The following is a 17,508-nucleotide window of genomic DNA, read 5'->3' on the forward strand; positions in this document are numbered from 1 at the left end:
TCCTCTTGTGATTTGGCACTTTATCGAATTGGATTACTTTGACGACATCCTTCCCTTCTCTTCATTTGTTTGTTTTCTTTTGTTGACTTGCTTATTCCCACCGCAACAGCATAAACAGTTTATATTTTAACTCTATTTGTGTCTTATGTGTTCTCATGCATCTTATTTATTTTCTACATTTGTTTTAAATGTTCGTTTATGTGCTTTGATGTCAAACACGGCGTGTCATTTTCTTGCTGTAAAACACTTTCAGCTGCATTTCCTGTATAAAAGGTGCTGTGCAAAAAAAAAAGAAGCTTATTATTATTAACACTAAAAGTACATTTGTAATATACTTGTACTTTAGTATTTCCCTATCCTACTCTGAACTCTACTCCACTGCATTTTATAGTTAAATAATGTACTTTTAACTGCTGCTGACAATAATAATCCAACAACACGATAATATACATTCTGTATAATGAGTACTTTTTGTCTTTGGTATTTTCCGTGTCTTATTTTCTAATAGCCTGATGGGTACAAAGGAAGTCTTTGAAAGCAACATGTTTGGCTGATCAACAACATTTCAGGTCAAACTTGGCGGCAGAGCAGCGTAGCTGGTAGTTGCTCAAGAGCACTTCCAGTCAGTCAGATGCTTCTTGACACGACATGATGAGCTGAGGGACGTCGTATTAGATGTCGTTTTCTTCTTCTTTTTTTTTTTTTATGCAGAAACATCAGAATTTTTTTTTTTTTTTTAATGTCTAACTTAAGGTAAGGCCTTATAATCCATTTTTGGACTTTTTATGTCAATATAGACAGTAAAAGAGTGAAATAAAAACTACATTTAAGAAACTAGAAAAAAAACAAGAGTAAGAGTGAAGACAATTCAATTATATAGAGAGAAAATCTAAGAAGGTAATAATAAGAATAAATAATATTAATACATGTGAATTAAATAGGTAGATTATATTGGACTAATTAGCAGAATTATGAGTTGAATTTAGCTTTATCGTGGCAGCATTAAAATGCTGCTTGCATATACATGTCAATAACAAAATATTCCAGCAATTTATATAGGTCGACGATAAATTATAATATTTCATTTTGACTCATTTTACTTTTGATACTTTTAGTACAGTTTGCCGACAGTACTTATGTGTTTCAGTATGACTTTGAATTAATTTTTTTTGTATAAAATAAAAGAGTACAACGTGTAGAATATCATCTAAACGTCTCTATAAAGTTTTGTCCCATTAAAATATTATATTCCAACAGAATATAAGCTTTTTTTTTTTTTTTTCGGTTATTTTAAAGGGAGGAGGGGGTGTAAAGCTTTGAACTTTTTCACCTTGTCGAGAAAGGGAACCCACCAAGTACCAGGAAACAGCGCAGGCAAAAGGTCACGCTTATTATTTATTGGCAATCTGCCAGGAGGGAGCGCGAGCACGTGTGCTTGTTCCCTGCGTGCGCGAGTGCGCGCGCGCGCGCGTGCGTGCGTGTGTTTACTGGAAGAACCTCTGAACGGAGGAGGCGGAGCCTTACGAACATCGGGCTTTTACTCACTGGAACAACCTCCAGTAACCTTCCTCCGCACACACGAACGGGGTCTGTCCGGCAGATACCGCCACATTCCTCCGCTCGGACAAAAAAAAAAAAAAAAAAAAAAAGAAAACCCCACACGGCTCTTTTTTTTTTTTGGGATACTTTTTTCTTTTTTTTTTTTTTTTTGGATTTTAATGCCTGAGTTAATAATTCATCTGGCACTACTTTCGGGTAGTTTGCATATCTTTTCTGTCGGCGACGAGCGGCTGCGGCGCGGGGCAGAACATATCCGCAAGGTAAGTGCTTAAAAGTCTGCGAAAACGCGTCCGAAATCGGCTGGTTGTGTACATCGTTGGAGCGGGCGGAGTGACGAGGGAGGCTGGGTCTCGGTGCACGGTCACGTCTCTTGTCTGGACTCGCGGTGCAGAGGGCCCCTGGAGGGGTGATTTTTTTTTTTTTATTTTTTTTTGGGGGGGGGGGGGGGGTGTTTCGCTGGGCTTGTGGGGCAAGTGGACCGACTTCCACACCGGCGGCTTCTGGTAACGGTTCTGAACCGTTATGGCGCCTCCTGCTCCAGCCGTCCCTCTGTCCTGCAGACCCGCAGGGGGATTACAGCCAGCCTAACCGGCCAGGATACCTCTTTTTTTTTTTTTTTTTAGTCACCGTGAAACCGGAGAACGGGACTTCCGAGCAGAGATAAAGACTTATTTAGTGAAAGAGAGAGGGGGAGAGGAAACAAAAAAAAAACAAAAAAAAAGAAGAAGAAGCTCGCTGGACTCTCTCACAGTGACCCCGATTCAGAAATCCCTTGTTGCGGTGCGCCCGATCGAAGACAATTGAAAGCAATCAGGATCCAGTTGCTGTCTGGCTGCACGGTGCAGCAGCAGCAGCAGCAGCAGGAGGCTCAGCGCGAGTAAGCGGAGGATTCATTTAAAACTAAATATAACCTGCCTGCCCAGCCTTGCCTTGTGCATTTGTCACTGCATTTTATGGGGGGTAAACTGAGAGCCCCGGTGTGACAAAGTGGTCATTAATGTATGTCACCGCTTATGAAGGAGTTTCAACGACCCTCTCGGTGCCTCGATGTAGCCTGCTTTACTGTGTCATCAGTCTATATATAGATGGAAATGCCTAATCTGTGCTCCCCGTCCCTCCCTCCAGCTGTGCTTAGGTGCTCTCTACCAGCCCCTCTCTGGATGCATCAGACTCCTCTGCCCCGGGGCCCTGGACCCGGTGTGTGACCCCGCTGCCCTCGCCCCCTCTCCCCCTCTCTCCCCTCTCACTCTCCCTCAGCCCCAAACTCCCATCCACCTGTCCACCCCGAAGCCCCCGTTCTGGGCCCCCTGCCTCTCGACCAGCAGGCGGAGGCAGGGGGCCATGGCGCCGTGGTGACCGTCGGCGGACGGAGCCCCCTCGCCATGAGCGGCGTGACCCCTCCGGAGGGCAGGGTTCAGGGGTCGAACTTTACCCCTCATCATTACAAGCCTTTCAGCTCGCATGAACACTACCAGCAGGTCAGTCACACCTGAGAGTTTAGACAAACAGCTGTGTGTTCGATTGAAGCCTAAACATCCACCCTGACCTGATGACACATTAATAATGGCGGGCTCCTTCTCTTGTTTCAGGTGATGCGTGCGCTGCGTAAGCTCCAGGAGAGTGGGTTTTACTGGGGGGCCGTCGGGGGCCGGGAGGCCAGCTCTCTACTGCGCTCCGAGCCCCCCGGCACTTTCCTGATCCGCGACTCCTCGGACCACCACCACTTCTTCACCCTCTCTGTCCAGACGGCTCGGGGAACCAAGAACCTGCGCATCCACAGCCAGGGAGGTGGCTTCTTCTTGCAGCCAGACTCCCAAACCACCCAGGAGCCCCCGCAGTTTGATTGTGTGCTGAAACTCATAGCGCACTACATGGGGAAAGGGCCGGATGCTGTAAGGACCAGAGAAGGGGCGAGCGGGGGCCATTCGGGAGAGGCCAGAATCAAGGGCCACAACGTTTATCTGATCCACACCGGTGGAGAGAAAATCCCGCTGGAGTTGCAGCGACCGCTCTCGACTTCTCTGTCGTCCCTGCAGCACATGTGCAGGAGGACGCTGAACAACCGAGGCCTGGGGGCGCCGGAGCGAACCGAGCAGCTCCCGCGCACACTCAGAAACTTCCTGGAGGAGTACGATGCTCCGATATGACCGACGCTGGGAGTGGAGAGGTTCCCACTTCGCGGACCGGGTGTCTGGACGGCGGCACGGACCAGTCCTCGGCGCGTACGAGAAACCCGGCGCCATCGGAGACTGACCAGACTGAGCCTCGGATGCTGATGCCAGGTCAGATTTCCGAATCGGCTGATCCCAGATGTGCGATCACTGATGGACACCACCTACCGACAGCCTCGCACTGACCCGGGGGGTCTGGGATGACGAGGTGGAGTGATTTGGGTCTCGCCTCGTAAAAAACAAAACAAAAAAAAAACTGACCACTAGAGTGAGTGGCAGACGAAGCCCGGGGTCAAAGGTCAACGTTTCCTATGACTGACTCAAGACGCAGAGCAGCGCCCCGTAGGAGATTAATTAAACAAAAAGCGGCGACGGTGCGATCGATACCGTCGCCGCTGATCTCCGAAGGGGTTTAAATGTGCTCAAGAAGAAACCTCCACGGTCAGCGTGACATTTACAACACTTTGGATCACTGGACACAAAGAAAGACGGCAGAACGGCTCAGAGGGAGTGAATGAAGGAGGAGCTGCAGAGAAAATGGCAAAGTCCAAAACGAGGGGCTCAACATGGCAAACGCACAGTATTTGTTTGTCTAAGTGTGTGTGTGTGTGTGTGTGTGTGTGTGTATGTTGTGGTGGCGCACACATTTCCACCACTGCTTCCCGCAAGTGTTGCCTCATAGAGGGGAGCGGGTGGTCACACACACACACACACACACACATGCAGGTACAGGCCCACATGAAGGTTTAGTTAGCGTTTTCTCCTTCTCCTGTTCGCCCCTTCTCCCTCCCTCCCTCCCTCCCCCCTTTCTTTTAGTTTCAGAGATGCATGTGTGCTTTGACAGTGACGGAAAGCAGACTGCTGTTGCCGAGACAAAAGCTTGTTACTGAGACAAAAGCCCTGGCGTGGGACCAAACAAAACGGCAGAACTTATTTTTACCCAGACTGGCTGGAAAAATGTCAGTGACACTGTAAGGCTCCTTGGAGAGTGACGATGATGATCCCAGAGATTGGGGGAGGAGGAGGAGGGAGGGAAAGAGAGAGAGAGAGAGAGAGAGGGGAGAGCGGGAAATGGGATTAGGAAAAAGGAAATTGAAGAGGACGGAGAACTGGGGAGGGGGCTTGGGTTAGGGGAGAAGTGGGAGGAGACATACTGGTATACAGCTAAACAAAAACATTGACGTGATTGATGTCCCCGACTCGGAGGAAATGATGGAGCTTCAACAGGACGCTGCTCCGGTAAATCTGAACAGCCCATGCCAAGAGAAGAAAGTTTTGGCTGAGTTTTAATTCTGTCTTTTCAAGCATTTTTAGATTTTCATCTCCATTTTATATTTCTTTTCTAAAACACCCTGGTGTGTCTTGAGTGAGTGAGTGTCTGCTCTTTCCCTCCCGGTTTTCTTACACCCCCCCCTCCGCCCCGCTCATGAAGGAGATAAGAGAAGAAACGAGCTGTTATGTGGTCAGTTTTGTCCCTGTAACTTTAGAAAACGTTTTTTTTGTTTTGTTTTGTTTTGTTTTGTTTGTTGTTTTGCCCAGTCTACCTTCCATCGTTACCTCTGGAGCAGGAGCGAACAGTCGGCTTTGTCTGAATGTCAAAAGGGAACACGAGACTTCCCTTCAGTGATTCTTTTCAAAAAGCCTTTTGTAAAACTAAACTAAGACTCTGATTTGATCAAACATGTGTTTTTTTTTGTTGTTTTGTTTTGTTTGTTTTTCCCCCTCTGTGCTCGACCGGAGCTCGTCTCCATGTTGGAGTGGGAGCTTCTCCACATCGTAAGATTTTGTGAGACACGGGTGCTGAATTGCAGCACGGTGACTCACATCTTTGGTCAAATCTGGGCTCTAAACTTTTTCTCACATCAACACCAAGTTTGTACATGTGTTGCACCGGTGGACCACGTGTATGTGAATCATTTTGTCTTTTATAAAGACTCTTCTTGCAAAAACGCTGGCCACTAGTCTGGCAGAATACAAGCTGTAATACCTGAAATGACAAAGCATTACAAAAAATAAATGAAAAGGAACGTTGCACATATTTATATTTCTAAAATATTTCAATAATTTATATTAAAGAGCACTATTTTTACAAAAGTCAGTGCATTTGCCCTGTGTGTTACTTCACTGTTTGTTTATTTGCCTTCTTCCGCAGCTTCTCTTTTCTCTCTCTTACTTGATGACTGAGTCAATATTGACTGGAAGCGCTCTAATTTACCGTAATGTAAAACACTCTGTTTTCCAGCAATTCCTCCGCCTCACAATGAGATTATTTACAGACGACGGGGATTTCTTGGGTAAACAAAACGGCGTTTATCCAGTGGGAAAGCTTTTGCAAGAGGCGGACGGGGGCGACGGGGAGGACGCGCACCGGTCACACTGCACACATTACTGCAATCCTCACTTCTCATTTTCTCCGCCGGAGCATTGTGGGTAAATTCCGTCGGGGGACATATAGGAGAGGGTGTGTGGAGGGCTGTTGGTGCTGACGTGCACGCTGCGCACGAACAAAGGGATTCCCAGAATCGACACGGCGTTTAAGGTGAACGCAGTCGCACGTATGCACACACGCTTTTGACACAGCAGTTACTGTTTAGGAAGCCGACTTTGGGCCGGACCTAACTGGAAAGGAATGCAGCAGGGGTTTTATACATCCTGCCTGAGGGGGCTGAGAGAGGATGGTGTCCTCTGGGGGAGTGTGTGTGGATAGATAGATGTGTATATATATATGTGTGTGTGTGTGAGAGGTCAAATAGGTGAAAGGGCCCACGTGGAGGAGATTTATGACGGCCTGTGGTTTTAGTGTGCAGCCGATGCCGAGAGTGTGTACGAGCGTAAGTGGTCGGTCAAGCTTATAGTGCTGTTGGTAAAATTGAGCAAGGGGTGAGTTTCTTCATTTCTATATCACGCACACACACACACACACACACACACACACACACACACACACACACACACACACACACACGGTTCCCATTCCCTGCATACCTTGTGCTCTGTCTGAGGCAGGCTTCCAGGAAAGAGGCACTTTAATTGAGTTGAGTTTTTACGGCTTGCCTGGTGTTAGAGTGTGTACGAGAAGGAGTGAATGAGGTGTCTTTATGTAAGAGAGTGTCTGTGTGTTATAAACGGGAGTCCTGAAGAGACGAGACTGGGGGGAAAAAAAGAAAGCAAAATTATCAGAAAGGGCATCAAATTCAGGTTTAAAATTAAATAAATCAGGAATGTTAAACTGAGTTAGTGACAATAATACACCTTTTGCCACACATCCACACACCTGTGGATGTGAGCCAGCCCGTGATTTATCTGAGAGAACAAGAGGATAACGTTTAATAACTGTTTTTATAGCTTACCTCAGTTCAGGTAATTACAATGATTCATTGTCCCATGGTTCCTTATTTTGCTATGACACTTACAGGAAAAATGTGTGTCTAATGTTGCTGTTTGAACGTGTGTGTGTGTGTGTGTGTATGACACTATTTGTTTATGAGAGGAAAATGCAGTGGGCACTTGCAGACAAGGATGACGTAGATGAAGAGACAAACAGAAATGAGTGAGCCTTCTTCCCAAAATCCATCCAGAATAATCCAGTTTTACACACAAACACATTGTCTAAATAAGCCAGCTCAGCTCGCTGTGACTCATGCTATGTTCCCCCATAGTTGCCTGGTGAGTGGGGCTGGAATATTTTGCCTGTATCCTTTCTTCGCTCCTCGCTGAATCTCACACACTCACAGAAAAGTCTTTCCACCGTGATTCATTTTTTCGGGTTATGACTTGCTGTGTCCGGCTCAACGGTTGTCAACAGAGACCCCGGCCAAGCACAACACCCGGCTCTCAAACAACCGAGCACGCTGTAGTTATTTTTTGTAATTTTTTTTTTTTTTTTTCAACAATCAAAACATTCACACCGAAGTTTTGGGCGCCGCCTCTTGTAGCTTTAACGGCGTGTTTTTATGCAGCACAAGCAAAAGTAGGACAAGGGGGGAAGAATGTTTTAAAAGTCGGCCAGTTTGATTAATTAAATTCTCTTATCAGCAGCTCTTTGTGTGTTTAATTCCATTTCTGAGCTCTTGCCAGTGTCAGCCATGTCAAACCTCGAAGGTGGAAAGAATATTAAAGGGTGAGGAATATGCCCTGCAACTTACAGTCCACAGTGGGCTTCCAGGAAGGGCCTCCGGTTTGCTGATTATTCCTTCCAGGAAGGCTTTTTGTTGGCTGATCGGCGCTTATAGGAAAGACGTTCGGTTGGCCCATCAGCTCGAGTATTGTCACAGCCGCTTCTGATAAAGCTAGACCAGCTTCCAGGAAACCAGAGATTTACCCTCCAGCATTCCATCATTCCTTCACCATCAGCGCACACAGACAGACAAGAGAGGAGGAGAGGGAGCAGAAGGGGTATAACAGGGACACGGATCAATAAAAACCATATGGGAAACATGCAGACGGGCAAATGCACTCGAAAACAATGTCTGCATGTATGTGTCTGTGCGTTGCATGTGTGTGTGTGTGTGTGTGTGTGCGTGTGTGCGTGTGTGCACAAACACTGTGAAGACACATGCGGTCTTGACTTGTACTCGCTGACCAGCTCATTGTGACACATATGCAGAGACACACACACACACACACACACACACACACACCCAAACCACAATGTTTTTCTAAGTTGACTATCCACCATCCCCCCCTCTGCACACACACACTCACACACACACTCACACACACACTCACACACACTCACACACACACACTCACACACACACTCACACACACTCACACACACACACTCACACACACACTCACACACACTCACACACACACTCACACACACTCACACACACACATTCACACACACTCACACACACATTCCGCAGCACTCATTGTGACTAACTTTATTTTCACGTAAATCATCACTTAAATGGTTTTCCCGTAACACCTGGACAGACCGACGCACATGGGTGTGCCGACGCACTTACTGGCTGCGAGTACAAATAGAAACCAACTTGGATGACCCGAAAAGGTACAGAGGAGTTTGTAAAAGGCAGTTGCGAGGCATGTTGTAATAGACACAGTTGCATTGTTTTATCGAGGAGGGTTTTTTGTTTTTCTTTTCTTTTTTTTTTCTGCTCTCCATTCACAGCTGCACAAGCGTAGCGGCAGAGAAGCTCAGATGCCAAATGGCTTACTGTAACAGCGTGGACTCTGACCAAACCCTCTAACACTCTCAGGTGTCACTGTGTCCCTTCAGCCAGCAAACGGGACTGCATAATATTTGAACTTGAGACTGTGGCAGACACGCACGCGAGTTCAAGCGCTACCATATGCACATACATATGTGGTGAGTAAGGGGTTTTTTAGTCGTGGATGAATGGCAACGCCTGTGAGCGACCTACACTCTCGAATCCTTCAAGAAAAGGCTGCAGGGCTACAATGAAAAGATTCTCCCTTACAAATAAAACCCGTGCATTCACAGATTAACTGTGGTGGTAGTTAACACTTACTGAAAGAAATATGTGCAGAAATATTCATTGTAAATAAAGAGCGGAATTCAGTTTTTTGCCATCAAATGAAAACCTCAAGTTTTGTTTGTGTCCAACTGATGAATGGAAATCCGATAATCGGACTCTTTTTGCTCTGTTTTTGGTCTCTTGGTCTTTGGAAATACGTGGCTCTTCGGCTGCTGAATGCTGCACTGTGTTCACCGGTTAGTCCCTATCTAACTACGTCTGACTCCATTTGATGCTGAGCAGATCGTCTATAGTGGGATTTTATTCCTATTTCCCTTGAAAACAGCTCCTGTCTGAAAACCGCAAGTGCAGCACAGTGATGTGCACGAGGCAGGAGGATGTTTTTTTTTTGGGCAATTTCCCACGGTCATGAAACTTGAGTAACAATTGCACATCAAATTTTGAGTTTAATTTTGTGGAAACGGAACGCTTTGTCAGAGAGCTAAATCCGGCAATTAGAGGCAGTGGAGCGTGATGATTGTGTCGTTGCGGTTTTCAACAAGCTGTGATTGTGAGTGGGCGCATTGTCGTGTTGGAGAACCAAAATGCCGTTGTGTCGCAGTTCAGGTTGTTTGTACTGAATGTTTTTCTTCAGACACCTTCAGAGAGTCACGGTAGAACTCGATGTTGACGGTCGGACCCTGAGAGGCGAAGTCATGCTGCGCAACCCTGTGAATGTCAAAGAAAACCCCACCTGGTCGCTATGGACCTGATGCACCTTGGTTCTTGGACAGTGACATTTCACCCCTCTTGAAATACGAATTTCAATCAAACCACCTCACCTGGCTCAGTGTGTCATTACCGTAGACTTTCTGAGACATTTCACGGGTCTCCATTACGTTGCCTGTTGACCTGCTCTGCATAAAGTAAAGTCAGCGAGTGTGCTCTCTCAGAAAAGTGGGATCACCAGGGTGGTTGGGATTCATCTTCTTAAGGAATACGAACAGCTGCACAAAAACGTGTGCTAATTTATTTCATAAACGCAGACATAATGTACGTCACAGGATGAATGAGACATGCTGCTGGTACAAGAAAAGGCAGGCGTTGGCTCACCAAAGTAATTAAGATGAATTCTCTGGGGATCATGGAGGTCCATTCAATAGCTGTTGAATCAATCTGAAGCTACATCTGTGGACCGACCAGCCATCACTGCCGTCCCTACAGCCGCGCTGCTGCTGAGGCCAAAAAATACATTTCCATCTGAATTAATGTAAAATAGCTGCACTTACTTCTATGACTACTCGCAGTAGTTTTTCCCACTTCTGCCCGCCTGCCAGCACACAGTCAGTCTGTATAACACACACAGTTTATCTAAGTCAACATTACTGCTGGGTGGATGAACTGACAGCAGCAGGGAAAGTGTCAGTGTCACTCTCAAGAGGCGACAGACATCGAAGAATCTCCGTTGGCGTTTCTCTATCAAGACTCTCCGCTGCGGTTTCCACACGGGATAAAATCAGAAACCGTCTTTTTGCCTCCCTGCAGCTAGTCTCACAGCGCCAGCTGGAACATCAGTGTCAGATAAAAACTGTGGATCTCGGGATGAGTTAAGACCAAAACAACTTTCTGGGGTTTGTTTCAAATTATACACCAGATTTTACAGGGTTTTTACTGCAAATTAAACCCGGCAGAAGCCTTCAATCCGAACGGGAGATTTTGAATATGAACAGTGGCACTTTTCTGCCAATAGCTGACAGGCCCCTCTGTTTCGTCTCAAAAGGGATCCAATTGGATTAACCGAGCCCCAAAGCTGAGCTCTCTGAATCCAATCCATTCAGCTATTGGCCTGCAACAGCGTGCATCGCATCCCCCGACGTAGAACAAATGGTCCTGCTCAGCCTTCAGTGTGTGTTTGTGCTTACTTGATTTCACCTTGTGAGAACAACCCCCTCATTAAAGGCCAATAACCACTTCTCTATTTGGATACTCATTTAACTGCAAAAGGAACACACACACACACACACACACACACACACACACACACACACACACACACACACACACACACACACACACACTGTTCTCGCTCATGACCCCCCCCCTTCTCTCTGTTTTTTAATGCGAAGGATCACATTTGTTCCTGAAAGAAGGAAACAGGGGGTCGGCAGTGTGTGTGTGTGTGTGTGTGTGTGTGTGTTCGCCCAGCAGTGTGCAGTGTCTGAATGCAAGAGCCAATCAGAGCGCTGTATAGACACTGAGCCCCCCCAAGTACCGCTGGTTTATAGGGCTCTGCTTCAGAGAAGTCACATGATTTCCCAGAGAGAAAGAGAGAAAGAGAGAAAGAGAGAAAGAGAGAAAGAGAGAGAAGAGAGAAAGAGAAGTGGGCAATGTGGGAAAGGAGGATGAAAAGAGTGAGAAGAGGGTCAGGAGGGTGACAGGATCACTGTGAGGGTGAAGTGCAGGTTTGGTAAATGCATGCAGCAGAGGGAGGTAAAAAAAAAAAAAAAAAAAAAAAAAAAAAAAAATAAAAAAAAGAGAAGAGATAGTTCTCGGAAATGAAAATGTACAGGCTGGTCAGGGTCTATAATTACAGCTGAATGAACAAAATGAGAAATTACTGACTGAGAGGAGTCAGCGGGTGGATGAATGAATGATGAGATGAATGAGTGACAGTGGTTGCAGCTGATTACTACGGCGGGAAATCTTGATGGTCTGGTTCAGCTTGTCTCAAACTGGCTGCAGGACAATGCATAAAGAGACTGTTCCGCCAAAAGACCTTCTCCACCATCACAACCCGCAGATCATTTCTGTGCAGAGATATCAGCCTCTTGAGTGCGAGGCTACAATAAATGAGAATGAAATTTAGTTTGAGCTCTCAAAGCATTTAAAAGTCCTTTTTTGTGTCTTTCCAGAAGCAATTTTCTGGTCGCTATAATCCACGGACTTCGCTGTCAAGGGTTTTCTTTGGGACTATTTGGGTCTAGAAAGCGGCTCCAATGAAAACTGTTCACAGCAAGCTCTGTGGAAACAAGTGATTCAGTTTGAGTTTTTCAAATGTCATTTTTCAACCACAAACTAAATTCCATTCGCCTCCGTAGAACTTGGGGTGGAGACAGAGGGGCAACTCAAAACTTAGCAAATACACCCAAAAGTAAACAATACGGCCAAAAGCATGCAGAAGCCCCTGTCTGTTGTTTGGGTTAGACCCCTCAGGCCCAATGATTGGAAATGTTATTGCTTCAGCGGACAATCATATTTCAGATAATATCGTGCTGTCGGTGTTGTGGTAACAGTCCGGGGAGGGTTTCAACACATACAGTGCCCACATGCACACTGAGGTCTAAGTTTTGGTGCGCGAGAATTTGACCTGCAGCCCATCCGACGCCTTCGGGACCCAGTTCGAGCCAGATCTTATCGCGTAACATCACCGACTGATCTCACAAATGTTCTCGTGGTGAAATGGGAGAAAAATCTCTGCTTCCAGTCTTTTTTGGAAGAGGAGAGTGCATAATTTGACAACACGACCCTGTCCAGATTTACATACGGCACAAGTAAGTTCGATGTGAGTGTACTTTAGGGAAGTATGCAATTTGAGACACAGCCATGGTGTGATATGACAATACTTTTTGGGATGTGGTCGGTTGGGTTGAAAACAGATTCGGCACGACGAACCAAAATCTGCTCCTCTTTAGTCGAGTGAGGAGAAGCAGGAGAAGATTATCATCACTAGATATAATCTACCTATAAAGGGTCCGTTTACCTGAAATAAATTGGGTAAACTGACCCTTTAAGGAGCTGAGAAGCACAAGCACAGAGGACTGCCAACCATTCAAGTAGAACAGAGAGTCTTACACCATTGTGTGTGTGCGTGTACTTGCATTATGTTGTGGGGACATGAATGTGTTTACACAGTCACACTACTGAAGTGCACAATGGAAAAACAAATCCTGGTTCAGCTTGTCTCAAACTGTATACAAATGAATTTGTATATAGGTATTTATTTGTATATATATGTATGCTGCTGTATATAGGTATATAGACCTATATACAATTTAAAACAAAAAAAATTAGTTTTGTATTGTTGTTGACTTTTGGTTAGTACTGCATGTACAAATCCAAGGTTGCTATTAATGGTTCAGATTCCACCTGTTGATGGTGATTCAACTTTTAGTGAAGTTGAAACGTTTGGAGAAATTGAAAAAGTTTTGCATCTGTTTTAGGGGGCGATCGCGAGCCATTTGGCCACGCCCACTCACGACTCCACTAAAATATTAAATCTGTCGCTGGGAGAGATGCGTGTACCAACTTTCATGAGTTTTTGAGTATGATAAAGCCTCCAAAAATGCAGTTTACAGAGAATCATAATAATCGCTTGGATAACAATAGGGCTTTCACACTATGGTGCTCGTGCCCTAATAAACCTGAGAGTGGCGACCTGGTTAAGGTTACGGTAATACGGGTTAATGTGAGGATTAGGTGAGTACTGGTTGTAGTAAGTCTCCAGGAAATAAAAGTAAGCCAAAGTAATGTCCTTGAAAGTGATGGAAACACAAGTGTGTGTGTGTGTGTGTGTGTGTGTGTGTGTGTGTGTGTGTGTGTGTGTGTGTGTGTGTGTGATGGTGAAGTAAAGCATATCCACATGGCCCATGACATGAAGGGGGGGAATAGTGTGAAATGTGAAACAGATGTTACTCATGTTTCACAGGCACTGATGTCGACACCTTTACGCTGCACAGAGAAGTGTGTGTGTGTGTGTGTGTGTGTGTGTGTGTGCGTGTGTTTGTGTGTTTGTGTGTGTGCGTCCTCATGCGGGTTCATGAAAAACCTCATTTGAGGGAAGGCTTCCCATAAACACCTGTTTTGTTCCGGTTAATATCTCTCGTCATGGTGAAGAAATGATGGCCTCAGTGAAAGAGGAGAGAGAAAGAGGGAGAGGAGGAGGAGGAGGAAGAAAAAAAAAAAGGTGGGGGTAGATAGGGGGGGGGGGGGGGGTCACCTCCATTCCTCTCCGTCCGTGAAAGAGAAGAGCTCATGTGGGATGAACACATTCGTTTATTCATTCGGCCCCGTCTATTTTCAGCCCAGTGGGTTTATGGTTATTGGAAAGGCGTTGCCGTCTCGCTCCTTCCCAGAAGGAGTCAATATTTCTCCCTCTCCTTCATTTCTCCCTCTCTGCCTCTTTTTCTCTAATTCAATATTTTCTCCAAAACACCACTCTGCCCGCCGCGCGCAGGCAAGGAATGCTGGAAGGCATTTGAGAGAAACAAAACACAAGCAAAAGACACGGAGCGCGCACACGCACACACACACACAGGCAAAAAAAAAAAAAAAAAAAAAAAAAAGAAAAACACGTGAGGTTATACGAAGCTCAATGCCAGCAGGGATCCCGTAAAAAACTCCTGCTCCCTCTGCCCTCGTCTTATCACAGCTCTGCACCGCCGCCCCGTCCCGATGCATCTTTATCTCCGTCTGTTCACAGCTCTCGCGGGGCTCTCGAGACTGACTGTGGCCTTTTTACGACGCCGATGTTTGCTAATGACTTTTAATGATGACTTGTTATGGATCATAAACCCTGGCTCTGTTACCGGCAGTATCAACTTTAACTACACTGCGATGCGGTCCTGATAACACACACTGGGACTTTTATCAAGTGATTGAAATCTGATGAGAGGACAAGGGTGTGCTTGTGAGTGGGGAATGTGTGTGTGCGTGGTAGGAGGGGGGGGGTGGTTGTGTGTGTGTGTGTGTGTGTGTGTGTGTGTGTGTGTGTGTGTGGAGGGGGAGGTGGGGTTGCAGTGCTTCTGATATGAATGCAGCAGTAGCAGTTGTAGTGCAGAGAGAAAAAGTGAGTGTCACAGGGAGGAGAGAGTTGTTTTGTCCTGAGTGCACCTCCCTCGTCGCCTACCTCAATCCACGGTTGGAGAATTTCCCACAAGCCTTTCACCTCCAAATATTGACTTAGTCCCCAGGACACGAGGGAGCTGGGGCTTTAATTCTGATAAAAAAAATAAAAAAATAAATAGAGGATCGTGCTGGATGCCAACACAGCCTCATTGTGCCATGCGTGTGTGTGTGTGTGTGTGTGTGTGTGTGGTGGCTTTCACCTCCTCCAGGGCTCCCTGCAGAAAAAGCTGAGTGAACGATGGGAGAGCCCGCAGTCAGAATTAGCTTTACGGCTCGGTGGTGGGTGTGTGTGTGTGTGTGTGTGTGTGTGTGTGTGTGTGTGTGTGTGTGTGTAGGGGGGGGGGGGGTGTAAAGGTCAGGCCCAAAGCAGGTCTGTGACCCCTGAGGAATCTGGAGGTGTCACCGCCGTGTCAGAGCGTTCGTGAGTACAACGTCGTGTAAACACGTCGAAACACGGGAAGCAGACAGCAGCAGAGACGTGGTTCGAGTTACACGGGTACAAATGTGCTCAAATCCAACACGTCCCCCACGTGAGACGTGACATACTCTGATACGAGGATAATTGCGGAAAACATTGACCGTGTCGTTGAAGGTCAAGTGTGCTGGTGTCAACAGAGTGAACACATGAAAAAGACGGTCTCTGTTTTCATAGATGTGCTTCAAATACTGCAAAGTGATCTCTGAACGTGCAGGGAGTCGACGCAATAGAATTACCAGCAAAACAGTAGCCGATGATATCATCTACAATAATCTGCATATAAATGTCATTTTTGTGAAGCATATAATGTATAATGTAATTTTTTTTTTTATTAGCGTTTCCAGATCAGACCGTATTTAACTTGAATTTTCATGAGTGTTATTTACAGCTCATGTTTATCCTGGTGTTGTTTTGTCTTAATATTGATTTTGCTTTTTTTAATTTTGTTCCTATTGTCTTTAAAGGTGTGTTAAATGTTTCGATTCTGGTTGTTTTTAAATTTGTTTGATGTTCTGCAACTTTTAAATATTCTACATAAATCAAATGGATTTGAAGTTTCTGAATGTAACTCAGTCCAGTACAACACCACGGGCGTAACTGCGGCCTCGTAAATGACCAGTGCCTCTTAAAAAAAAACAATGTAAAAACCCCGTCATTTTCTATGTAAATATATAAATAGGGAGATTATAATTCTTTGGATTATGTTACCAGTTAGGTTCTGAGATGAATTTTGCTCACCGTGTGCATGCCAGTGTTCACAGATGAATTAGCTTTGTTGGGATATTGGCGCCACCTTGAGGTGCTCACTGCTCCGTGCATGTCGATGTGCCGATAGGTCATCCATTAACTTTCCCTTGCAGTCAATGATTATCGATAACAACGATTCAAGGTTCAATATCGTAACACCTGCGATGGAGATGATTAAAAGAGGACCGTCATGTCGTTGAAAACATTTTCCTGCAGGGTTTTGTTCACATTTCTGAACCACGGCGTCGTCGCTTCAGGTAAACCGCTGCGTGCGCGAGATGCAGCCGCCGCCGCCGTCGCCGCCGCCTTGGGACGGAGCTCCACGCGGGGCTACTACAACGCCGGGAAAGCCAGGCACCCCGGGCCGGGCGAGGCCGCCCGCGTCCGGGTGGTGGACCTCCGCAGCGACACCGTGACCAAGCCCGGTCCGGCGATGCGTCAGGCAATGGCGGAGGCCAAGGTTGGAGATGACGTGATGGGAGAGGACCCGACGGTGAACGGTTAGAGCCGAAGAGATGCTGAAACTTTATATTTAACTGTGGAGTGATAGAAAAACACAGAAAAGTTAAAACAACAGTGAACACACCAGGGGTGAAATGTAAGAACTCTGAATCAAAGACTGTAAAGGTGGTTGGATTGAAATGCATTGAAATACATAAATTATTCAGAAGCAGAATATTATAATATGACAATGGGGATTTTCTGATTCAATTATTATTGAAAGAGTATATCATAGTCTCTAAATGCACCTGCATAATGTTATTAACTCTGATGCAGAGTAATTCGGTAGATAATTGCTTCTTAATTACATAATATACTAGATTATAATTTTAAAGGAGACTCAAGAATTTGCCACCATGAGTTTCTGATTACAACAAAGGGCTTTATGTTGGCTTTACATTCATATATCACCTTCTGACCTTTGACCCTCGACTAGCACTTTCTACAACTTACAGTATTTGACTGACTTGTGCAGAGTTACAGAAAATGGCGGCTGATTTGTTTGGCATGGAGGCCGCCCTGTTCGTCCCCTCGGGAACCATGAGCAACCTCATCGCAGGTGAGCCGTGCTTTTTTTTTATTGACAAGAGTCTGAATCGATGTCTGTGAGGCCAGGACGGTGGTAAGCGAGCGTGCGTTTCACACCACGCAGTGATGGTGCACTGCAGGGAGCGCGGCGACGAGATGATCGCGGGCGACCTGT

General features: G+C 46.0%; 2 protein-coding genes across 5 annotated transcripts in view; both read left to right on the forward strand.

The window, feature by feature from the left end:
• The first annotated feature begins 659 nt into the window (after positions 1–659).
• On the forward strand, positions 660–5,823 carry socs3b (suppressor of cytokine signaling 3b). Of its 4 annotated transcripts, none has more exons than XM_069160277.1 (3): positions 660–753; positions 2,686–3,038; positions 3,150–5,823. In XM_069160277.1, exons 2-3 carry the CDS (start codon positions 2,943–2,945, stop codon positions 3,705–3,707), a joined length of 654 nt encoding a protein of 217 aa, XP_069016378.1. In that variant the 5' UTR covers positions 660–753; positions 2,686–2,942; the 3' UTR covers positions 3,708–5,823. The 4 variants fall into 4 exon arrangements, with proteins under 4 accessions (XP_069016378.1, XP_069016376.1, XP_069016379.1 ...); XM_069160275.1 differs by lacking the exon at positions 660–753 and adding an exon at positions 1,422–1,820; XM_069160278.1 differs by lacking the exon at positions 660–753 and adding an exon at positions 2,063–2,437.
• Positions 5,824–16,397: 10,574 nt separating this feature from the next.
• tha1 (threonine aldolase 1) overlaps positions 16,398–17,508 on the forward strand; it is a 2,791-nt gene continuing 1,680 nt past the window's right edge. The window contains exons 1-3 of the mRNA XM_069160279.1: positions 16,398–16,804; positions 17,281–17,364; positions 17,458–17,508. The exon at positions 17,458–17,508 is cut by the window's right edge and continues 38 nt beyond it. Of these exons, the coding sequence (XP_069016380.1) occupies positions 16,495–16,804; positions 17,281–17,364; positions 17,458–17,508 (445 nt within the window). The 5' untranslated portion in view covers positions 16,398–16,494. The remainder of the gene's footprint in view (positions 16,805–17,280; positions 17,365–17,457) is intronic.

This window comes from Embiotoca jacksoni, unplaced genomic scaffold, assembly GCF_022577435.1.
Source record: "Embiotoca jacksoni isolate LCO1_2020_lvr unplaced genomic scaffold, fEmbJac1.0.p SCAF_26, whole genome shotgun sequence".
Lineage (NCBI taxonomy): Eukaryota > Metazoa > Chordata > Actinopteri > Embiotocidae > Embiotoca > Embiotoca jacksoni.

Bases quoted from the DNA above. Each gene is read 5' to 3' on its own strand.
- socs3b (XM_069160277.1), top strand. From the start codon at position 2,943: ATGAGCGGCGTGACCCCTCCGGAGGGCAGGGTTCAGGGGTCGAACTTT. The intron at 3,039-3,149 runs GTCAGTCACACC...CTCTTGTTTCAG, and splicing joins CGCATGAACACTACCAGCAG to GTGATGCGTGCGCTGCGTAA.